This window comes from Cariama cristata, unplaced genomic scaffold (genome assembly GCF_000690535.1).
Source record: "Cariama cristata isolate BGI_N322 unplaced genomic scaffold, ASM69053v1 scaffold2778, whole genome shotgun sequence".
In the NCBI taxonomy this organism is placed as follows: Eukaryota; Metazoa; Chordata; class Aves; order Cariamiformes; family Cariamidae; genus Cariama; species Cariama cristata.
The window spans coordinates 1-24684 of record NW_009630440.1 but is presented as its reverse complement, the minus strand read 5'-3'; the positions used below and the strand labels follow the sequence as shown (position 1 = coordinate 24684).

The window sequence follows — 24684 nt, the reverse complement described above, 5'->3', positions numbered from 1 at the left end:
CCCCCCTCACCCCTCTCCTGGTGTATATTAGGCATCATTTGCAGAGAGGGGTTACCTATCTGTTTTGTCCGGTTCCTGCCCAGATCAGGGTCTTCTTTTTGTTCCAGATGAGGGAAAATGTTGCAAGTGTCATCACTGTTGCTTGTTTTGGGAACACAGGGAAACTATTATAATTATTTAAATATTTCTTCAGGTTTTTGATGATGAAGGAAAGGAGGTGACACCCCATCCACTCTTCCATTCCAATCCAAACCCTGTTGTACCCAAGCAAGGCAAGCTCTTAGCATCAAGTGCTTACTTTGGGGCCACAGGATCTGGTTTTCTGTCTTCTTTTTCCATGCATCAAACATCAGGAGCGAATGCTAGTTTAGGTTTGTCCTCAAGGTAAGTCAATATGCTGTCTCACAGGGTGCCTGCCCTGCAGCGGCCACACATCTGCTCTTCAGAGAGACTGGGAGCTGGAATAATTGTGCAGGGCTAATACAGAAACATGCCTGTCATAGTCGTAATTTAAAATTTGAAGAATAGTAACAAATAGAATAAATGGAATTTGTCAGTACTCATGACTGACTATGTCAGAACTGCTGCTGAAACGCCAATACATACAGGTGAAAGCAGACTGCAGAACACACTCCTGGGATATTTCTAATTTTATTCAAATTCTCCTTCCTAAAACACATTTATTTTAATGTAACATATCAGAATGGACCATTTTTAGAGGTGGTGATGAGTACCTCACGCTTCAAAAATGCAGACACCCAAACTGGAGGTTTTGCAATGCTTAGGCCTGCAGAAAAAGTTATGATAGAACCTATACACAGACACGTGACAAAACACTCTCTTAAATGTAGATGAGGTTGTGTTCTGGTTGCCTGAGCAAGGCTGTGCAGCTGAGAAGGGGCATTTGCTGCTCGTTAATACAGTCCCTTTAGCTACTTCAGATGCTCTCTCCCTTTCCCAAGCTTGTTTTTTCAAAAACTGGAATATTTCAATACTTGCTTAGCTGCAGGTATGGGAAAATGCTTTCGAAACAAAAGGCCTGGTTTCACTGAAGAGTTACAAATTTATTTTAAAGTATTTTGCCTGTTTTAATGACATTTATTAAGGACAGACAACCCTTTTTACAAACTTGACTCTTTCAGTTCAAATACCAAAATATTGTTAACATAACAGGAATCCTCACTTTAAAACTAATTTAAGCAAGTTACCTCTGTGTGATTATGTGCATCCATTTCAAAAAATGTTCTTATACAAAAACTTGTAAATTACGTGTTTCATTACTTACTAGCTTTCAGTTACAAACCTTCAGTACAGAAGGAATAAACAAAGTTAATGGACTTTAGCCATTTTATCTTCGGGATGAGAAATCTGGTTAAGGCATGCAAAAGAAGGTAAATAACTATTTCTGTTTAAAATTAAAAATAACGAACCACAACACTTTATCAAATGGTGTGTACACATTCAAATTGTATGGAGAGGAGATGCTATTTATTTAGTCAAAGGGACTAAAAGACTACTAAAGTCAGCACTGGAAAAAAATACAAGTTAAAGAAAAGCATTACTTTTTGTTTTCTTTGACAAAGTTAATGCCATTGTGATTTCTGAGAAGAAGAGATTGCTCTTTGAGAACTATCTTTTTGTCATGTTTCCTAGGCTGGCTATTATAAAGGATAATCCCAGAGGTAAAGATATTAACCAGGAGCAAATCTACACAAAAAGAATGACTTAAAAATACAAAGTATCTCCTGAAAAATAAACGCATCCTATTTGGAGACAAGAAGTCTTCATGTAAAAGACAAAATGAAGTTATTTAACTTTAGTTTTAAATACAAATCTTAAAAATTGTCTTTTCCAAATGCCTTTGGTGTATTTATAATGGCTCACGCTTAGCTTTTGAGGAAGAGGAAATCTGCTGACAAACCTCACAACTGTACCTAAGTTTTGAGTTTGGCTTTTACTTACTACAGCTATCTCCTTTATGAACATTGCCTCTTTTTTTTGAACAAGCTAATCCCTTCAAATGAGTTTATTGTGCATTTCAAAGACATTTCAGCACACGCAAAGCACCAAAGGATCTAAATTCTGGTTGAGAACAGCGCTATCTGTGCGTATGCGTTACCACACAGTAGGTAGCCAACGCTTCACATTATTATATGCTAAGAATGAATCTGAGAGCTCAATAGCTTCTTTTCCATCAGCTATTTAATGCCTTAGGATATGCTATCAGAGGAATTCTTCCTTTTTAAGTCTCTTTCAAACTATTTCATTATTTTCTCTCCTAAGCTGCCTATGACTTCTTTTATAATGCAAGCATCACCGTATGTGCTCATAGTCTTCTGTGGTTTATCCCGGTAACAACACTGCTATTTTTGTAGTGCTTTGCTAACTGGCACCTGGACTCTCACACACTATTTTTGCTTATTTCTTTGTTACTGAAGGACATATGGAAGCAGCAGTACTTCTATGTCAAATGCGTCAACAACTGAGTCCGTACTAGATGAAATAGTAGAACCTGGCTCTCGACGAGACACAACTGTTAGCTTATCTGGTAAAGAACATACACTCTATAATTACAGATTTAAACTCTTCTTTGGAGCAGTGTGATTTGTGAGACACTGCAGTCAGTGGATGTGACATGCTCCGCACTTCAAAGGAACTCAGTGCCTCACAAGTTTTGGCTCCTGTTCATTACAATACTTTTAGAATTAATTTGTCTTCTGTTAAATTTAGAGCAGAAAAGGTTTCGCTTGTTAACCCTGTATAATTTTTCAGATGTTCAGGTGAGGCACGAGGAGATAAAAGAAGAACTGACACAAGCAGACTTAGATAGGAGAGTGGATATTTACCTCACGGAGACGGAAACCGTATGGATGTTGGATATGCCATCTGTTGTGGTGTCTGTAGAATCAGAAGATGCTGGAAGAGTTCTGTATGTATATTAGTAGTTGTGTACATGCACGTAGTGTGCTCAGCACACCCAATTTCTGCTGATGGCAAAGTTCTGAACAGGCTGCTCACACGTAGGTTCTGTGTTCGGACCACTAGAGTTTGTCTTTTCACCTTTGTTTAAACCCACATTGGGCTTGAGTCTCTCTCTTGACAAGACGGCCTAAATTTCTTTGAACTCCAACTTGTTGATCAAATTTATACCCTCTTTCTCTGATAAATTAAGGCAGATTAGCAAAAGCAGGGGATGGTGATGAGAGAACACACAGGGGAAGGGGGAAAGAGGAGATGGAGAAGTGTGGTATACATGAATTACATGATTTAATTTTAATGAAAGCAGTAAGAAATTGCAAACCTCTGCACTGATTCTTGTGTGTAGCTTTACGGCAAATAACTTATTAATTACAAAGATACAAACAAACTAGGCAGGCCTTGGCTTCCTCTGAAGCTCTTCACAATGCTTCTAGCTAGGAGCAACCTCACCCCACCAGAAGTGACCTTGCCTATTAAAATATTGTGTCTCCCCTTAGTTGCATCTAGCATGTTTCCACTTCAGAGTCTCCTCCCTGGACTACCATGAACTTTGGTAGGGAGTTAACCCAGAACACACAGTTTTTTGGCTTACTCCCAGGAGCTGACTGGGACAGAGTGCAGCAAAGGTCTCTCCATGATGGATGTCAGACTGATAGACTTGTCACACAGCTTTCATAGATGCAAGCCCCAAAGCCTGAGATGCAGCGTACTGCAGTTGGCAAGTCAAACAACTTATCTAAGTGAGTTTTTTCTGCTAGTATACACACAAAGTTCATGGTAGGACTCCAGCCGCCATTGTCTGTGAATCACACTGGTGTGATTTTGGGGAAGAAGGAAGAGGAAGAACATCCTATGAATCAGACTTGGCTGGAGTACACAGCACATCTTGCCAACTGTATAGGAACAGCGACTCTTCCTGAGCACAGCAACCTGGTAGTGGACTAAGGCAGGGTATAATCTATACCTGCTGTTAGAATATTGAAACCGAAATAACAGAAGTAGTTTCACAATTCCCCCTGACCATTCCTATGGAACCTGAGAGCTGGACAAAACACAACTGTACTACTTTCATTTTTGTCTCTTGCATGCACTGCCTTTCTCTCCCGTGTGATGAGCACTACATATTTCTGGATTCCTCTGAATTCCACCAAAGTGCAAAGGTAGCTGGAGCAGGGATTTTTGCTGATGCCTAGCTCTACAGGCCATTTCTGTTTTAAAACAGCACTGCAAGGTCAGAAACAGCTGCTGAAAGACGATATGTAGAGTGAAATAAAATCTAGGAATCCAAAAAAACCCAAGCAGTAAATTTATGACATGGAGTATCCTCTCCTGTTCAGCTTGTGGTTAAATACACTGAGAACTTGAACACATATGTTTTTCAGAAAGTCAATATACACTTTTTTTTTCCCCCCAAGGGAGCGGAATAGGATTTATGTTGACATTTGCAAAAATAGACCTGGTAATGATCGTTTTGTAGAAAAAACGATGCAAACCATTAATGGAGCTGCAAAGAACAAGGAAGCGCAATGTGACAAAATCATCATGGAAGATAAAGGTAAACTTTCTGAGTCTCGATCCGGAAGGGTATTTAATAAGAACAGGCTCTCATTTACTACATTGTACCCTTGGCACTCGGCTTTATTATGACATTTAGTTTACTTATTAAATATTTATTTGAGAAAACTCGAGCATACAGCCAGATCACGGGACCTCAGAAGACTCGCCGCACACAGGCAGAATACCGAGGAAAGGTTTTTTTTCTTTCTTCTGTCTCTAAGGAGGAAAAGATGTTTCGTCAACTTTCAGCTCCAGAGCTTTAAGTTCCAACAGGCTAGCATGATTTGTGGAGGCCTTTTCTGCCCCTCCTAAAACTTGAACATTGGTGCTGGTACACTGTATCTGTCGCAATAAAATAGTCATTACGCTAGCTGAGAGCGGCTGTGTCCTGCCTGCCTCAGCACTTTGCAAGCAACGCGTGCTTTTTAGGGGGCAGAACTTCACCTAATACGCAGGTATGCTCTTGAAATATGAAAGGATACAGTTCCCTTTTTTCCCCTTAACTTTTCAGTGACGCTGTTTTCTATTTGCCATAATGCAGAGAACCTCTGCTATGATATTTAAAATCTTGGGGAAAGCAGAAAATCTTGGCAGTCTCACAGACAGATGCAATTTTACAAAATGTTCAGCCTCAACGCTCTAAAAAAATTATAGAGGCATACCTAGGTTTTAGATGCATGTGCTGAGCTTTGCCTCACTATGGACATTTTTTTTTTTGTGTAGGAGGCCAAAGAAAACTATGGGAAATGCTGTTCCAAGCATTTTTCCTTTGTGTTTATTAGCATATGTAAAATGAGTGAGAAAAGGAGAGGGAAAATAGATATTAATCTGATTTGAAAACGTATCTTCCCCTTTTTTGTGGGCCTTGAGCATCATCAGGCCTCATTCCAACCCATGTTTGAGAAGCTGAGCACATAAAGGCAAGGTTATGGAGCATCGTTTCACGGGGAGATGGCCCTGCTGAAGGGAAGCCACACAACCAGAAGACCCTGATGCCGCTGCTACAGCCCTGTCCAACCCTCCCTTGGTTTCAAAGCCCCTCTGCCAAACAGTTGGGAGCGCAGTACGAAAAGTAAAGTTTACTCAGCTGTATGTAGTCCTTTATAATAATGTACCAAAACAAGAGACTTGTTTAATACGGTGTAATTCATTTCTAGGGGTGATGGTCACTTCCTGGGACTTGTACGATTCATTTAGCGTATTGGAAATAGAACGTACGTCAAAAGCAGAAGGTAGCAGAGCCACAACTGGGAAAAGCAGCAAACCTTGTACAACTAAAGAGTACGATCGGACTACGTCCGTCTCTTCTGACAGAGGTAACGTTTTTCCAGTTTTACATTTCTTCCGTGTTTTCATGCTTCTAAACCATGCATATTGCTACGTTGTGTGGCGAAAACTACATGAACAAAATGCTTGGTCTGCCTGTCTAGCACTTGAAAGAGAGTTTGCTCAAGAATCTTGGACAGGTCTGCACAGAGACCTTTTCTGTACGATGCTGTCATAAATGATCTTAAATAAAGATAAGTAGTGTCAAAGTTTGCTGGTACTAACTTACTTAGGACAAGAGAAGCAAAACACCAATTGTGAAAAATTCCAGAAGTATCTCATACTGAACATTTGAGCAATAAAAGAAAACAAAATTAAAGCAAGAAAAAATTAATAGTGGAAGTATTTTTTGATGATGACAGATTCTCCTATGATTTTTGCAGGTGGAGGGGGAGGAGGAGACTTCTTATCCCCTTGATTTTTATGTGCCAAGTATTATCATGTTAAAACTGTTTTTTTCCCATACTATCTGTTGCCAGGCAGCACAACTTCTTCTGTAATGATTTTGGAAAGTGCTGTTCTTGCCAGAATCCACAAAGAGGAGGAAAGCCATGCAAAAGCTATATTAACATCAGAAAACTTTCTGGATTTATTTTTCATGGAGAGGATTCTAATGGAGAATATTTTTCAACCCAAACTTGCAGCTTATCGACAGTTCCCTGTCCTTACAGGTTTGTTTCTTATCGGCTACCCTGTTTTCAGCACAAAGCTTTGCATGCTGTTGAAAGTCATGGATTTATGTCCCTCATCGAATGTCTTTACAGACGACAAGTCATTTAAGAAATAGACAAAGGAAAGGAGAGTTTATGAGATGTCAACATGAACTTTGCAGTTTTACGCTCACTTTAACAGACAGCCCTACCATACTTGGTGGAAGAATAGAATAAATGAGTTCTGACCTGGTTCATCTCCCCTTTTCACCACAAACTGAGACTTACTTGAAATATTGATCATACTTGTTTCCTGACAGTTAAGATACAGATTAATTCTGCTACTTCTCCAACCATTTTTTGCATTGGAATGCCTTTTACATCCTTTTTAAAATTTATTGTATAAGGAGACTGATGGTAAACAGAAGTTTCAGCCTGATAGATGTTCTGTGTCTAACAAAGTACATTCATTGCAGACTGTAAGAGGCATTACCTGGACCCAAGTGCTAACTAATATTTTACCTGTTACAGGAGTTAGAAGTTAACACAGGAATTAAAAAAACCAAAGAGGCAGATTCGCACTGCTTTTATTGTATTGTACCTGTTCGTGTCAGAGAGTTTCGGTTTCTCAGGCAATGAACCTGTTATATTCTGTTATATTCTAGCTACAGCTGGAGCACAATGCTAGCCAGGAGGTCTTTTCTTCTGACAACATGGCAGTTACTGTGTTCTTCTTTTGTTAACAGTGCTCTGAGATCAATTTATGATTTGCATATTACATAAAATAAAGGGGCAAGTAAACAAAAAAATACTTAGCAAATGCAGTCTAAAAATACGCTCTACACTTAATTTTCCCAAGTAATGAGCAACTTATTACAGCATCATGTAACTTAGCTACGGTGTTACAGCATCAATGCGTAAGTGTGGATCTTTAAAATTTGGCATATAACTTGAAAAAAAATCCCTGTTTAAACAAATTTCTAAATAAGAGAGACTAGAAACATTCCTGGTGGGGGGTGGACGTAAATTCATAACTTGTTGCTGGGTAGCTAAATCCATTCATTAAACACCTGGAGCATAATTGGCACACTACAGCCTGATCCAGCCATCTTCTATGTCCCTACCAACATTTTAGAAGTTATGATGTCTTAATTCCTCAAATCTTCACTTTTTTTTTTTTGTTTTTCTGCAAAATATTTGCTGAAAGGGCAATTTTTTCTTCTGATGTGAATGACTGGAGTTAGGCAAGTGAAACATTACTACTCAGACTCTGCCATATATATTTGTGCATTTTAGATCCCGATGCTACATCAGACACTAGTGGTACAGTAGCAGCTGTGAAAGAGGCCAAACAAGAAGAGCATGACAAGGAAAAGAAGAATAAGGAAGAGCAGAAGAAAGCATTCACTGACCCATCAATTCTGTCAGATCTAAATAAAACCCCAGAAGAAATTGTACCTCCCAGATTGGCACAGCTGTGGTCATACATATGCGATTTAACTAATGGTCACAGTGTGAGCAGTATGGCTTGGAGCAAAGTAAACCCAGTGAGTTAAATCACTTCTTCTAAGCTGTTTACAAAATGGTATAAGCAATTGTTGGTGTAAATAAACTCCTGATTTTGATGTACTTTGTTGGGAGGGATCAGAGAGAGATGGATTTATCCCTACAGTCAGGCAGGTTGTCTTTGCATCCCACGCTCGGTCTTTTGTCCCTCCATATAACAATATTGCTATGTTATTATACAGGTTGGACAGCTGCACTAGGCTTTTCCTACAAACGTGTCACAACAGCTTTAGTTGGTCCAGAATTTAATTTAACTGGTCCAGTTTACCACGGGCAGTCACCTGCACAACAATGTTAAGATAATAGACTTGGTCTGTTATAAAGTTGGAAGTTGAAATTTAAACCCCTACTACTAAACTTTATCACCATTGATGGAGTTTATTCATGATAGTTTAGATACCACATCTTTGTTTCTAACAGTAATCTCCCAAGAAAGCAGCATTCATCAAACTTTAAGCATAAGATGCATAACGACAGGCACAGATTCCTGAGCAGCTGGCCCAAGTTAATTTAATTCGGTTTCAGTGGAGGTGAGAATGACTCCAATGTCTCCACTTTGAGAGTAATGTAAGGCTCAGTTTTTCCAACAGAGGTCTCCTATGGCCACAACAAAAATAATTAATGGAAGGAAGGTAAAAAGCACGTGAGAATGAGAAACATAAAACCAGTAAGATTGTCCCAAGGGGAGGAAAAAAAAAAAAGGAGAAAAAATAAAGACCACTTCATACTGTTAGTATACCAGATTCCTAGATATTAGAAACTTGGACATATTTATAGACTTCAGTCTTATAATTATAGGGCAAACAAGTACCTACTTTTAAAGTGTTAGTTTCACAAACTACTTGTGTGTAGGGGAAAAAAAAGAATGGAGTTGGAGACTAAAGCCTTGCTGCTGTTTCTTACTTCTGCTTAATGGAAAGGAATGAACGGAATCCATTGGACCCCACTGTAAAGAGCTAAAAGCTAGGAGTCTGAGGTGGTCACTGAAGCTCCTTTTACAGCTAATGTTGCGAGAGAAAAGTAGAAGTATTATTCCGTATTCCATTAAATACTGCACATTAAAATATGGTTATAGAATAATGTACATTCATCTCTGGAAAGGGACATATTTTTATGATGGCCAGGGAGGGGGGATTGCAAACACAACTGATGGTGACTATGAATGCACTTTTAGTTGGATCAGTTTCCAGCATTCTAGAAATTCTGAAATGCTGTTCTTCTTACGTGTTCTTCTACTTGCACATGGCATGAGCGTTATTTTTCCAGACTTTGCACTGAGAGCCACTGTTAGCAGAAAGTAGCCTTTTAGAAATATACCACTGAACTTCAAGTTAAACTGAGATCTATTTGTTAATCTGTGCTTTTAGGATCTTTTAGCTGTTGGTTATGGAGCGTTTGATTTTAAAGAACAGAAGAAAGGCTTGGCTTGCTGTTGGTCATTGAAGAACCCCATGGTAACAAGCAGCCAGTTTTTCTTTCTTTTTCTGCAATGCATTTTTCTGCTATACTATTTCTGCTTTATTTATTTCCCTCTTCCTGTTTCAAAAAGCAAGACCTAGCCTAGCCAGTAAGGTTGAACTTGCTAGCCCAAACCACACATTTCTGGAAAACTGATTCCGACTGCAGTACCTAGCAATGTGCTTAAATCTCGACCCAAAGAAAGTGCCTGTAGGAAGCAGTTTAGTTTCTGTGCCTGTCCGTCCTCTCAAGTGACGCTTCCAACAGAGGTGCCGACTGTACTGCTGGTTTGGTAACAAGGACATCTGTTCACAGGAACTAAACTCATTGCACACAGGCGACCAAACAACTAACAGATGGGTACAACTCTCAGGTAGTACCAGTCTATGCTAGGCAGCTTAGCAATGCAGACCTCTGCATCCCATTTCCAATCCCTAGAGCGACCTACCCAAGACTGTAAATCTGTTTTGTTATTACTATGGGTAGACCCAGCTCGTAGAAATTATTTTTTAGACTGGAAAAGTCCTAAGCACAGCAAATGTGAAAATAAATCCATTTACCTTTTGTTTTTCAAAATATATAGACCATTTGTTCAATAATTCCAAACTCTCGTTACAGAGAGCATCTCTTTTTTAAATTTAAGGATTATCCTTTCCAATCCATTTTCTGTTGTACCATGAAATTCTGTTAGGCTGAAGGAAAAAAAAAAAGTATGCAATGTAATTATCTAATCTAACTTCTCATAATAGTGTGAAAAAGACAGTAGATTTCATAGATGTAACATTTACATCTTTATACATCCATCTGAAAAGTGATCCTTCTTAAACTAGCCATTTTTTAAAAAATACTTGGAAATCTCAGTTACAAAGTAACACAGTAAAAATCATCTGATTGCCATCAAATTACACAATTTTAGTTTGATTTGTTCTACAAACCTCACTTGGCCAAAACTGTGTATTAGACTAATTTAAATCATGCAGAGTCAAGCCTTTGATACGTATTTATCACGTCAACAACAATCAAATACTCTTCTGATCCCCTGAGGTCACCGTAGTCCTCATGTCCCTGACATTAAGAAATAAGACCTAGCATGCACACTAAAATACATGTCTTTGCAACCTAAAACTCTGCTGTTTCCCATTTCAAGAGCTCGGTGCAGTGACTTTAAGGATTTAATCTTATAACACAGCTGAATCAGTTCTTTGGTTACATGGAGAAATTATATGAAGGTAGCGGTTTCCAGATTACCTGAAGTACGTTAGATTGCATTTTATCTTCAGCTAAGTTTATGTAACTGGAAAGGTACTTACTTTCATATTACAAGATAGAAAACAACTGGAGAATTTTTCCAAAATGCCAAGTTTGTTTTAAAAAGAAAAAAACCAAATCAAACAAAAACCTCACACCGTGCTCACATAGCTGAACCCTAGGGAACTTGATTTCTAGGTATTTGGTTTGGAGCAGGCCCATCTAACTTATTTTACAGTGTCATATTTCTGCATAGTCTTTATTTTTTTCCTACTTTTGTCAGCTGCAGCAAGAAATGAACTGAACCATTTAGAATATAGTACCTAATTTCTGTCTAGAAGTAGTCACTATGGTCATCAGCACTTGAATTTCCCAGCACAGCCTGGCAATTCAGTATCCAGTGTTGAGAAGACCGAGGTAAATTAAGAGACTAACTTAAAATATTCTTGTATTTTTCTACCGGTCAGTGGCCAGAGCGTATTTTCCGCTGTCAGCATGGTGTTACTGCTTTGGATTTTTCTATGGCAAGCCCGAACCTTTTAGCAGTTGGAATGTACAATGGTTCTGTCGCAATCTATAACGTACGGAGTTGTAACAACACTGCGCTTTTGGACAGCAGGTTAAATCATGATTTCCCATCTCCTCCCACCTTGGTCACATCTTAACAAATACCAAATAAAAGAATAGCTACAACTGCGAAGCTGAGGGAATAGTAACAGCCTTGGTAAGTAAGGCTTGTGAATGCTCAGGGATGTTGCACAATTGTTTCATTTCCAACTTTCATCAGTATCTTCCAGTTTTGACTGGAAATGCCTGCATAAACAATACTCTAAAATACTAGAAGTTCCTGGAGCAAAACCGCAGACACAAAAATTTATGATAGCGCGTAATGCCTGGAGGGGCCAAAGCAGACTTTCCCCAGCCACCTATTCACACTGACACAGGCAAACCTTCAGGCACTGCGTTCTCCCTCTGCACTGCCGTCATTCTCTAGTCTTATTTCTGCCGATAAATGCGTACATTACTTTAACGCCACTGGTCCTTATTTGGGGTATGAAACTCTCTGCACTGTTGCTGTGCATATAAAGTGAGTTCCCCACCTTGGAAAGGCGAAACAAATGAGTACTACGTTCTGACGTTTTAAGAAAATGCAGCAAGTTACCACCACGTATCATTTTATACTCCAGGTACTAACTAACTAGGACAATCCTGCCCCAGATAATAAATACTTATGGGAGACCAGTGCTAGCTTATGGCGTTTTCTCACTGATTCCATTTGCCAAAAATGGAGACAACATCAGAATAGGTCAGGGACAAGCAGGAATTAAGAAGAAAATGAGAGTGAGGGGGTGATCAGGGAGACATTTACCTAAGGGCAGCTCCCCAGGTCTAGGGAACTCTCCTACAAGGTGCAGATTGATTTTATAATTCAGGTATCAATGAAAGGTGTGTCAGTTTATAAACAGTGCCCTGAAACTAAATATCAAACATGTTTGATTATTGAAAAATTTTTCTGGAGAAAACGGCCAATGGTCAGAGATACATATATATATATTTTTTTTTTTTAAGAAAAGGTAAACAACATTTCTGTCGTAAGACTTGATGTTCATTATGAAGTGGAAGGTTAATTATTTTTCAAATATATTGTCTTGTCTTTGTTCATGTATGATTTATCATGTGCATCTTTCGTCCCAGTGAATCCTCAAATAAACATACAGGTCCTGTATGGCAACTGAGGTGGGTGAAGCAGGACAGAGCTGAAACAGGAGATGGCAAAAAAGAGAGATTAATCTCTATCTCAGCAGATGGCCGAATAACCGAGTGGCTTATACAGAAAAGACTAGATTGCACTGGTAAGCATTTTGCCCCGCAGCTTTTTTGCAGAGGGATAAATCCTGAAACGGCAATTGCTTCATTTTATTTCCAGTGACATTCTCTATACAAGTTATGTTGAGCATTCCAAAGAAGCGCGAGTTATTCATGGCACTGTCACATACCTGTTTGACAAAAACTCTTGCTATTTGTACAGATCTGATGAAAATAAAACGAACGGAAAGTGAGAAAAAAAAATTACCAGGTGAGAAAGAAAGGAAAAGTGAAGCTCTGATATCTCGACGTGCAGTCGGAATGTGCTTTGACTTCCATCCAAAGGTAGGCTCAGAAAGTCCATCCTGGCTAAAGTATTATCCAGGAAAACCATGCAGGAGGGGTGAGATCCTCAGTTGGAGCTACTTTAATATGCACTAGCCTGGGACTTGGCACTGGTATTTAAAGCATATTTAGTTCTGAAACAAATTGCTTCTTAGCTAATAACAGTTTTACCCAAAATGGATGATACGGTAAACCAAGCAAGTAATCCCTGTATGCGAACAACTGTGTCATTTCAGCCGCGTTACTCACATTTGCTTTGGGCCAGATCCTAGGGTAGCTTTCCTCTGCGCGTTGGTCAAGTCAGTGAGAATCCGACTGTTCAACATCTCCCGAGTCTAGGACTTAGATGGCTGTGCTTCTCCTCTTTATCCAGCTGAATATTCTGTCCACAGAGCATTTGAAGAATTCATGCGTTTGCCCATGTGGATTGCAGAAAGTCGAGATTTTCAGGAGTCAAAAAATCACAGCATATCTTCTGCATAGGTGGAGAACACACAGAGCAAGTCTGATACATCTGGCACCACTGTATCTACTAGACGTACACTTCTGCAGCACACGGGCAAGCAGCCCGACACACAACATCCTGGCAGAGGACTGTCACTGCCAAACTCATCCAGTCCTTTAGAGATTCTTGGATGAGTGATAAATAGGTTCATCCAGCTTAGGCTACTTTTACCTTTCTTTCAGGATACTAATTTTTATCTTGCTGGAACAGAAGAGGGTCCTATCCATCAGTGTTCCTGTTCATGCAAGGAGCAGTTTCTAGAGACATACAGAGGCCATAAGGTGAGCGATACACAGAAAAAGTAATGACAGCAGAAACTGTTCAATTAAGTTCACAAATGTAATAGTTTCTTTGATTATATTTACTAAACAAAACACCTGCCACAAAAGAAACCTAAACAACTTTTATATTAGGACTGAATTCCCATAGCACAAAGAAGCAGTCTTACAGGATTATTTTCTACGCTATAAGGATTTTTATTTTTTTTTTTTAAAGTATCTGATTAAAGCTTGTACTATAAACTGTTTTAAAGCTTTAGTTCTGGCTTTATTTTAGGAAAACAATCAGTAATCTGGTTGTCCTGCAAACCACAGTTAAATAGTCTGAGAGAAAGATGGCAGAACTTTAACAGCACCTCTTTTTTCCAAAGTCTCTGCTTCATCCAAGAAGCTGCCCTTTCAGCATCAGCTGCTTCTAACAACTGGGGAAGGGACAGAATCAGCTGAATGCTTTTTATTCTTAAGATCTCTCCTATCTTACCACATCTGCTGCATCCTAATTTCCTATGGGTACACATAACACAATGCTGGTTTTGCTGTTAAGGTCAGAGGACAGTCAGGGATTTCCATGAAAGGTCGCTACTAAAAACTATCCTGTGAGGCTGTAGCTCCAGAGTAACACAAAGTTCTTTTTTGTTTCTTCCCGAACACCAAGGGTCCTGTGTACAAAGTTGCTTGGAATCCATTCAGCACTGACATGTTCCTAAGCTGCTCGGCGGACTGGAGCATTATGTTATGGCACCGGGATTCACAGACGCCCATTTTAACTTTCAGTTCCGCCACTGCTTTTGTTCATGACATTACGTGGTCTCCAAAATCAGCCTTCATATTTGCAGCAGCGAATGAAAGCAGAGTAGAAATTTGGGATCTTAGTGTCAGCACGTAAGTAATTACTTTTCTCAAAGAAGATTCTGAAACTTAACGGCAGAAAGGCTATACATCATTGCCTAATCAGTATTGTTACCAGATCATGACAGCTCCACACCACTTGTCTCCTTAGTTATTCAAAGTATTGCATTTTGAAATACTCATTTTGTAAAAGCAGATGGCAGTCACCAGAGAATTTTGATTATAAGAGGAGGAGCTGGATGCCTGATGGAACTGATAAAGGGTAAAACACTTGTTTCCGCAGAAATCATAGATTCTACCGCTGCCATAGTTAAAAGGAAAAACAATAAAACGGAGCTACTTTGGACCTTTTATAGATAAGATGGTCAGAAGTTCAGATACCTCTCATGTTTTCCCACTACTGTAAAGTGGGTGCACATCTCATATGCAGCTTAGTTAATCTGTGGCCTTGTGCTGCTGGTCTGTACTATTTAGTATTAATGACAGCATGAAGCCCACAGTGGAGTAGGAGACCCACCAAATCTTGGGGTAGCGAAAAGCAAATTATTCATATAATAAAAATATTAACACCACTACCCCCGTATTAGGCAACAGGACGGATTTAGGCAACTGGACTATCTTAGTTAATAGCAGCTGGGACTTTTGTTCTGGTAGAGACCAAACATAACACTGCCTCCCTTCTTAATTTTTTAGTTAATCTGGAACATAAAAAGTAAAACATGAAACATTTATCCAGCCTGCATTACTGCTAGACTATACACGATAGTACACTCAGGCAAATGGAACGTTACCTACTAACTCCTGCCTCTGCCGAGTTGCAGCTTGAGCCCCGTGACCTCCTGCTTTGCCAACCCAAGAGGGAAATTCACATCTGTACTCTTTGCCAAGAACAGCGACTGCCTTCTCGTAGGAGACAGCAAAGGAGAAGTCAGGGTGTTTGCGCTGCAGAACCTGCCTGCTCCCAACTGTGATAAGGTACGATTCACTACGAAAAGGTGGTGGTCCTCAGAGGCCTGCGTGCTTGGCTGGTACTTCATTCCTCAGAAAGGCATTTCTGTTAAAGATCTAGCTAATAAATATTGAAAAAGGTGAAATCAGATATAATTCCATAACCAGATTAAAACCTGAGGTAGTTCCTGCTCCTCTGCATGCCATACCCCTAGAAACTGCAGGAACAGTTAAGTCAACGTCAAACCTGAGGTTTCACTTGAGTGTAAATCCAGAGGTTCACCACAGCTGGATTTGGGAGGGACACCTGGGGCAAGGGCAGGAAGGTGGAGCTTCCTCTAACTGCAGTCTGCAGGTATGTGGCAGAACGCCCTTACCTGCTGACAGCGCAGGACCGACGAGCCCTCTCCTGGCCACCACCACGACGGTCTCACTTGGCTGGTGTCAGCACACCCACTAGCCCTTTGGCTCTGTATTGCCTTCGCTCTTTCCAAAGCCACTACTTACCCTAATGAGGGCTCTTCTGTCCTAGGTGACATGTGAGAATTTGACTTGCCTTACAACTAGGTCCTTTTCCAATCGTACCGTTGCATAGATTCTGCATCAGGAGCGGTGTAAAAGCTGACTGACGTCAACTGTGAATCTCTTCTGTTCACTTTTGCATAAATCAGTGCTAATTTATACCAAAGCCCCATGGGGCCCTCCTAGTCTGGTCCAGGGTACAAAATCATGATGCCACCCTGGGTACTCCAGCACCAGGTGGATCCCTCCTCCGGGATCTATCTGCAGGTGGCCTCCAGCCCCGAACTGGACGGCTCCCTTTGTCCTGTCAGCAAGTAGCTTTGGCTGACTGGACTTGGGTTCCCAGTCTGTAAAGCGGGACTGGTACTTTTGAAAATCCCTTCTGAGTTACATGGTGCAAAACACTAAACTTAAGTTGGAGAGAACAAAAATGCTGATGTATCTAACCTAGGGTATTAAGCATTAATAATTCACAATTGTCAGTACTGCATTTAGAAATTCTGGTAATTACCAGCCTCAGTTCCCAAGTGCTGTAAACCACTGAGCAAAAAGATATTTCCCCTAAAAACTAAAAATGAGGCCATTGTTGTTAAACTTAAAAAATAAAATTAGTGTGTTTTTTTTTTTTTTTTCCTACAAATCACCACAAAGCAGTCCAAGTCCTCCAAGCAGAGAAGTTCTTCAGTTAATAAGAGTACAGGGATCATTTTCTGGGTATGTCACCAGAACAGGACTAAAAATATCAGTGCTTAATTTCACAGACTTTGGGCATGTGGCATAGCTGGGCACTGAGTCACAGACCCTCATTAGCCAGAGGGAGCCCCGCTTTCCAGCATCATCCATTCTTTACCTCCCTTTTCTGATACCGGCAAGGTCTTCCTAGGCTTAGGTATGTACAAGGCTTAGCACGCCAGGGTCCATACAACTAATGCTAAAAGGAGGTAATTACACATCTAAGTACAGCCACCATACATATATCATCTTGAAAATTAATTTCCTTTATAAACAGGATATATGTTTGTATGCTGCTAAGTACGATGCTGCAAACGCAATGCAAACAGGCCTGCCAAAAAGCACTATTTTCAAGGAGCACTGTTAGAGGCAAGCATAGTACTAACAGAATTCCAAAGAAGAATTAGCTGACAGAATACAAACTACCTTTCTGGATGCTGGTTGCACAAGCAATTCTGTTCTCAGTTCGTAAATAGGAATTTTGGATCACTGCGTGTCTTACACTGCAATTACACTGTCATGCAGCTCTTTTTTTCCTCTCGTTTTACAGGTTGATACCTTACATGACATAATTGGTCCTGCTGTAGCTATTTCACAGTAGCTAAACGATACCTCTTCTCAGGTGGTAAACAGCAAGAGAGACTTATTGTAGTATTAACATAAACCATTTATTCTTTTTCAACCATTAAAATTTCTCTTTGAGACCATACTGGTTAGAAACCTCTTTCAAATGCTCTAAATTTTCCCCTGGAAGTCCCCCTCATTAGACAAACAGTATTAATACACAGATTGCCTTCCCTGTAATACAGATAAGGTAATAGAAAGGTCTCCATAGTCTTTTCTCCTGTTTTTTTTTCCTCTAAGATCTTTTCTCTTTGGGTTACTCAAAAAGCAAAAATGCCAAAACCACCTCCTGCATTAGCCACTCCATAATACAGCCTAGGTCATTCCCAGACGTAGTTTGCATCTTCCGTGTGAAATCATCCAGTAAATGAATGGACTTTTCATCAGATCCATCTTGTCTGTCATCCCATGAACCACCACTGAGGGTGAAAGCGGAGCTTTGAGTGGCATCAGGTGCTCCTGCGAACTGCAGATAGAGTCACAGAATCATTTGGGCTGGAAGGGACCTTCAGAGGTCATCTCGTCCAACCCCCCTGCGGTGAGCAGGGACATCTCCAACTAGGTAAGGTTGCTCATCATCCCACCGCAGGCAAAAGTGGAGACCAACTTTTTCAATCCCTGACAAATTAGGATAATGTAAAATTGCAGTTTAAATTCACTCCCTTCCACACCGACACTTTTCTGAAAGCTCCTCACAGGAGATAACAGTGTGGTTTTTCAAGATTGGGCACCTCCGCTAGCCCACCCCCAGCAGCCGGAGAGCAGAAAGCTGTGGGGAGCCCTCGCTCAGGCCTGCATCGCTCGTTGGCAGCAGGCAGCGTTTGGCTGTCTAGGCTGTCCTTTTTGGGGGCAGATCAGAAGAAACGGAAAAAAGCACCCAGTGAGCCACCAGCTGGACCGTGGTGTTTTAGAGGATTTTCAGAGACCGACTGCTCACAGAAAACACGGAGCATCTCTACTGATGCGTAATTAAGCCCTATAGCCTTGCAGCAGGGATCCCCCCCGTCACAGGAGCTAGGCGATAGAAAAGCTTGGCTGTAAAGTTTTCCGCCTGCCAACTGACGGAGGCAAGAGCTGCCTGCTCGTGAAAGCGCTGTGTAGCCAGACGTGTGTTTTACAGACACAAAACATTCAGACTCTCTCATTAGCCTGACAATAAACGTCCAACATTTAAACACATCACTGAAGTTAAAGATCATTTGTGATGCATTAACATTCACTTCCTTCTGGGTTCTGCACATTTTACAGTGAACATGCAAGCTTACCCTTGACGTAAAGTTAATCCTTCTGCATTTCAAAGACAGACACCCATTAAGGTGAATCATGTGTTAATCGTTATTACAAATCTGAACAAAATACACCATATATTTTCCATTGGTGGTCATGACTGTTTACTTACCGATGCTACTGGTAAAAATCAAGCTTTCTGTCAAGGCTGTAACACATTGTAATTCACGCTGCACAGAGTGTAAACTAATTAACTGTAACATTATGGTGCTGGAAAACACTTGTGGTGCTAGGAAGTGCTAAAGATCTCCAAAGTTCCTCATGTATTTTGCTCTTAAACATGGAATTTCTGACCTCGTAATTGCCAAATTTTCTCCTCAAGGCATTTTATTGCAAAATTTTTTTATAGAAGCTTACAGCAACTGCAGCCAACAACATCCAAAGCAATAGGACAGGACCAGTCTCATAACCAATCTACTAACTTCTGGTCCCAGAGCACAGTAACACTGCTGCATACTGCCTTAGTGAACCCACTTCTGTCTTTCAGATATTATCAAAAGGAAAAGGACGGCCAGGACGCCGATCTGTAGCTATTCCGTGCCTTGTTCAGAGCCACTTCCCTCTCTTTTCTGTGCCTTTTTGGACAAGGGCCACATCCACAGGCCTCACTGCAGAGACACACGAGCCGTGCAGCTACAGCGGAGCTACTTCACTGCATCTGGGTATCCGCAAGGCCAATACCTCCGGATGCAAGCTGTCACACGAGAGTTCACTGTGCTCAAATGCAGCGCGCAGGATCGTGTCCTATCACTTAGCACACTAGGAATCACAGCGGGGTGTTTGCAGGCCTGGGTGCCTACATTTGCCCCAAAAAACCCTCGCTACATGATTTTCTCATGAGTGACTGCCTGCCGCCAGCAGGTTCCTCCAAGGTGTCCGCAGTTGCTGGCTTGACCAGGGGATGCTTGGCAAGAGCACAAGGCAGGGGTAATGAAGGGGTACACAACTGCGGACATCAGCGGAAGAAGTTAACTCCCTTTTAGTTTGGGAATCACTAACAGAGAAAGACCTGACGTCGCTTAAACTGCGGCAACAGGCATGACTGGGTGACAGGCTGTGGTAGCACAGCTGTGTGGGAAACATGCGGAGACAAAACCCGTTATCTACAACTCATGTAATAAACGCCCTTTTATTTTTGCAGAATATACACATTAACAGTATTGATCTAAGCCTGTACCCTATAAACATGTTATATTACATGTGTTTCTACAGTAAAGCTGTTAGGTAGTCTTAAGAAGCCTTTAATACCTGACCAAAATCCCAGCACAAATCCCAAAGCACTTAAAACATTACCGGAAACAAGTGATTACCTCATTTTTAGCAAACATTAAGTCATCCTCAGAAGGAGCCGTTACTCAGCGGAGCGGATGGGCCGTCAGTATAAATGAGCGGGTTTCAGCAGAGCTCCCCACCTCGGCCTCGCAGGTCCCTTCTGCCCCACCGACACCCAGCCTCGGAGCACAGCCTCGGCAGAATGAGGGGGACGGCGCTGGTGCTGGCCTTGCTAGCTCTTCTGACTGTGGCACATGAAGGAAAAGGCGAAGGAAACACCGTGAAGCTCTGTGGGAGAGACTTCGTCAGAGCCATCGTCTTCACCTGTGGTGGCTCTCGGTGGAAAAGGCATTTGACTGATTATGGCTACCTGCTTGGTGAGTACTAATTAATGCCTTACAGGCTGATCACCCCCTGCAAGGTGTGCCTAGCTCCCAGGGGACTGGAAGAACGAAATCACCTGCAGGCTGTGCCTAAAGGCAGAGCTGTGCCCTCGGCTTCTGCTGCTCCCCTAAACAGGTGCATGAAACACCTCAAGCATGAACAGCACGGGCTTTGCTTTGAGACAGCAAGTGAGGTGATGCAACTTCACGGTTTTTGTTCGCTTGCCAGGCTTAGCTTAGTGTGCAACTTTGCTAAATAAAAAACATTTAGATCAAGATTTTTCCAAGTCAACCTGAGGAACTCTGAGTTAAGCCCAAGGCTATCACTGAAAATCTCTATGCCACGACATTTTAAACATCGGAGACGAGCTTTGCTGAAGTAAGGCAAGTTTTTTACAGTTGTCTTCAGTAGGACACACTGCTTTCCCCACTGGAAACCAGAAACTTTGTTACAACTTAAGAACATTATAATTGAAGTATGTTGACTACGTACTCTGCAATTTAAGTATCTTCACATGGTGTTGTATATATTTATATTTATTATCACATTTTTTGAGAGAGTCAGAAAGTTCAGCCATTACATGCACTGCTAGAAATTTTCACTCTGACAGGTTAAAATAACTAGAAAAAAGAAAATAAATGAGGCAGATGACACCACACTTTCAAAGCAGCAACATCTGCCACCTTTGAAAATTCTATTGTAGCAGCAGCTTTAAACAAAGATAACAAGTGATGCCACCTGCAACACCCTACTCAAGAGTCTGTTAAAGGAGAAGAAACCCACACTGCTAAACTCGGCAAGATAACTACTATACCTTTATAAACTCCGCAAGGCAGTGCCCACTTGTACTGTGCCATTTAAAATGCACATGAATGGTGAGCATAATTTAAGTGGGAACATCCAGAAACTTTGAAATTGTGGGGTATCTGATGCCTTAACGTAACACCTGCATTTCAGGAAACCCACAAGCAGTTCCAGGTTAACATGCCGGTCAAGTGCCGCTGACACATCAAATCACGGTTTTACCCTTCAAAGCAAGTATATCGGTGTAACACTGATAAGGCAACTATTCCTATAAAGAACACTCTTCAATATAAATCCATGAATTACTGTTTTTTTAACATGTTAATCTCAGAATGTGTACCTCACATATCTATTTTAATACTGCCCTCGTTAGAGGGTGGTGATCTGGTACGTCTCGGTTGTTTACAGCAGAAACACAGAGGATAATAGTTTCAACTCCCTGGCTGTAGGCTGGTCTGCCTTTCCAGTAAAGATAAATATGAAAAACTACTCATGATTCCAAGACTTCTAATTTTTAGCTTCTAATTTTTATGCGACAGAGAGTGAAAATCCCCTGCCCTTCTCACAAGAGATCAACGGTTATGCCGACTCCTCGACATACACAGACCAGAGGCTGGAGACTGACAGCGAAGAAATCCACGTTGTCAAGCCTGAGACAGAGCCAGACTTGCAACGCACCAGGAAAATGTCTATGCTAAAAAAGCGCGAAGTGGCCAAGTTGCTTACCACATCCTGCTGCAGCATCGGCTGCAGCGAGAGAGAGATCAGTTCCCTGTGCTAAAAAACGCAGCAGATGCTGATGAGGTCCAGTGTCACAGCTTTCATGTGTTAAAATATTAATATTAAAATACATAACATAAACCACTATTATTTCAGCTGTATTCTTTAATTGTAGTTTTGTTCTTTGGGGTACACCAGGGAGTAAAGGCTGAATGTTTAATGCTGTAGTGCAAACCAGCAAACGACTGCAACGACAGTTCAGGTTGGGTTGTCGGGATTCCACAAAATGTTTAAACTTTTAGTCACGAGTACAAATATTTCTTCCCAACTAACTACTGTTCTAGTTTCAGCTTTGCACATAAAATGTAATAAAATAAGCAATTTATTATATGCTTGTTCTCTTAGAAAAATCCAACAGCAGGTTTCAGCTGTGAAATATGGGTAGTAAAAAGTCCATCTTCAGAATCAGAATAAAAGCAAGGCAGTGCAGACAGCTCTCTGCAGCACCTCGTGCCGGGGGGGGATCTGTGTGTCAGACCCCCCCTGCCCTCGCAAGCAGGGGAAGGGCTGCAGCAGACGACACCTGCCATCAGCCACCACTAGCCCCTCCTCAACTGGGCAGGCAGCACCCACACTTCATTTCCTATTCCAGATGCTTCCAGTAACGCCAACCCGAGGTCCTACCTAGTGGACAGGGAGACTGGAAATACACTTCTGAGCTCAGAGGGCTGTATTTCCCCTTATCTATACAGGCAGGTATCAGCCGAGAACCCCAATTCAACTTTGAGTCAAGCACCTTTAATAGAACGGCCCAGACAGGTTAGAGATATATACTCTAAATATGATATAACTCATAGACATTTTTCACTTGATCTCAAACACTATAGGACAGAGCTAGTCTTCTCGAAGCAGAACTAACCACTTTCTCTGGGCCACCTTCTCTGCACTCAGGGCTTTTCTCAGAGCTCAGGGGCAGCTCCTGGCCAGACCAGGCCAGCCCCTGGCAAGCAAAGCTCCCGGCTCTCTCGCTCTCTGCTGCCCACCACCGCAGAGCCCACCTGGGGCACCCCTGGGCCCAGCAGGAAGGTTTGAAGGGATCCCTCTGTCCCCCAGGCAGGGCAGGGTAACTTGCAGCACCAAGCTACTGCGGCTCGACGGGACACAGCATTTGCAATACAGCTTAACTGCCTGCAAATGTCATTTAACGGGGATAGTTTTAAAAAGCTTTTGTTTTATTTTCCAAAAAATCCCTATGTGGTTTCTATGTGAGGATCACGTAATGAGGGGAAATTCAGGGAGGAAAAAGTATTACAGGGATACCGAGTTCCGAAAGCAGTTAGAATCAGGTGCAAAACACCGTGTCACCTGGGAAATACAACTACTATGTTCACCACTGAAAGGCTTACAGTAACAACACTTCAAAACAGGTGAAAGTTGCCTTGGTCCCTCACAACCGTTTTCAACAACAGAAACAGGAAGAGTTAGGCTGAACGTTCATTTCTCCTGCTGTTACATTCAACTGCCTCGTTATTCAAAATAGACAGCATAGACATTTGCAAGACCAAACAGTGAAGTGTTCTTGAACACATACGACGAAAACGTATCACTCGCAGGATCCCACAGGCACCTGCTTCCGATTTGCATGCTCTGCTCATTCAGCTGCCCAATATGTGTCACCACAACAATCTTGTACCTCGGTATCATAAGGTCTTTTACCCGAGCTTTAATGACCTGCAAGAGAAAAACATGTTTAGACACAAGTGGTGAGCTCGCTTTACAGGGGATGCTCAGCATTTTGGTCTTCTGTGAAAGACAAGTGATCGCTCTGCACTGTAGGGCCCTTGCACAATCCTAATGACAATCTGAATTGCAGCATTTGATACATCTACTGCAAATGACCCCAGCCCTGCAGACAGGTGGCATGCCTGCGGCTGCTGTGGGCGTTTCACAAGAGAACCAACAGTTCCATCTGCTAAAACCAGGCACACCTTCCTGCTGGGCTACCAAAACACAAAGAGTTAGGAGTTACGGTATGTGAATACCATATTCCCCTCCATATGTGTTCATAGTTACCTGCTGATTACAGGGGGAAGGAAGAGCAGACAGCATCACTTTTTTAATGCCAGTGAGCTCCTCTGGGCCAAATGAGCTGAAAGACTAAAGGGTCAGGACAGTCTCTTCTCAGCAGCAAGACTGGATTTAACCGAGCAGAAGCTTGCACATGCGTGACTGTGCAGAATTCAGCCACTACCATAACTGGCCTATTTCAGTAAGCTCTCATACATACTTCAACTTATTAATGGTATCTCTGGACAGGGCAACCACAGCACGGAGCTTTTACTGAACCACGTGCTTGGCCAAAGCCACTGCTGCTCAAACCAACCTCCTCATTTAAGCCTGCACCTGTCTCAGAGCAACCCCTGGTGCACCTTGACTGCCTCCTCCAACATTTGTTTTACACTTTATATGTACATTTGGGGATCTCCTTGCCCCGATGGCCACCTCCCTGACACCTTGTCGAGGTGTGAGGACAAAATGGCCGCCCTGTGCCCCGAGCGCAGCAGTACCTCAGCGATGTCCTTCGCCATATCCCTGCACCGGGCCGGCTCGTAGGGCTGCTCCCTCAGGTAACTCCCCAGCACATCCTTCAGGATCTCATCCACCACCGCCACCGGGAAGCGTTTGGGGGGACCTGAGGGGCAGGTGGTGAGGTTAAAGCTCGGTTATCTGAGGGAAAACCCACCGCGCTGAAGCCAGGGGAAAGCGTTTCGAAGGTCCCCTCGTCCCACCCCGAAGCGCCCGGCCCTGGGACCTACCGGAGCGG

The 24684-nt window shown here is 41.9% G+C and overlaps 3 protein-coding genes across 3 annotated transcripts in view; 2 read left to right on the top strand and 1 right to left on the bottom strand.

Annotated features, from left to right (window-relative positions):
• Window positions 1-17370, top strand: part of WDR78 (WD repeat domain 78) — a gene marked incomplete at its 5' end in the record, with an annotated part of 18206 nt that extends 836 nt beyond the window's left edge. Inside the window, 15 exons of the mRNA XM_009705516.1 lie at window positions 194-266; window positions 2435-2548; window positions 2773-2929; window positions 4395-4534; window positions 5694-5852; window positions 6342-6533; window positions 7809-8059; window positions 9446-9532; window positions 11252-11403; window positions 12480-12637; window positions 12814-12935; window positions 13623-13721; window positions 14374-14600; window positions 15389-15542; window positions 17320-17370. Of these exons, the coding sequence (XP_009703818.1) occupies window positions 194-266; window positions 2435-2548; window positions 2773-2929; window positions 4395-4534; window positions 5694-5852; window positions 6342-6533; window positions 7809-8059; window positions 9446-9532; window positions 11252-11403; window positions 12480-12637; window positions 12814-12935; window positions 13623-13721; window positions 14374-14600; window positions 15389-15542; window positions 17320-17370 (2136 nt within the window). The remainder of the gene's footprint in view (window positions 1-193; window positions 267-2434; window positions 2549-2772; window positions 2930-4394; window positions 4535-5693; window positions 5853-6341; window positions 6534-7808; window positions 8060-9445; window positions 9533-11251; window positions 11404-12479; window positions 12638-12813; window positions 12936-13622; window positions 13722-14373; window positions 14601-15388; window positions 15543-17319) is intronic.
• A 2784-nt stretch (window positions 17371-20154) lies between these two features.
• LOC104165776 (relaxin-3-like) lies at window positions 20155-21921 on the top strand. Its single transcript, XM_009705515.1, has 2 exons — window positions 20155-20329; window positions 21680-21921. The coding sequence occupies exons 1-2, from the start codon at window positions 20155-20157 to the stop codon at window positions 21919-21921; spliced, it is 417 nt and encodes a 138-aa protein (XP_009703817.1).
• A 1466-nt stretch (window positions 21922-23387) lies between these two features.
• On the bottom strand, window positions 23388-24552 carry TCTEX1D1 (Tctex1 domain containing 1; the record flags this gene model as incomplete). The annotated part of the gene is made up of 2 exons (XM_009705514.1): window positions 23388-23591; window positions 24428-24552. Coding segments are annotated over 2 exons (329 nt in total), but the record flags the coding sequence as incomplete, so codon positions are not given.
• Window positions 24553-24684: the final 132 nt, after the last annotated feature.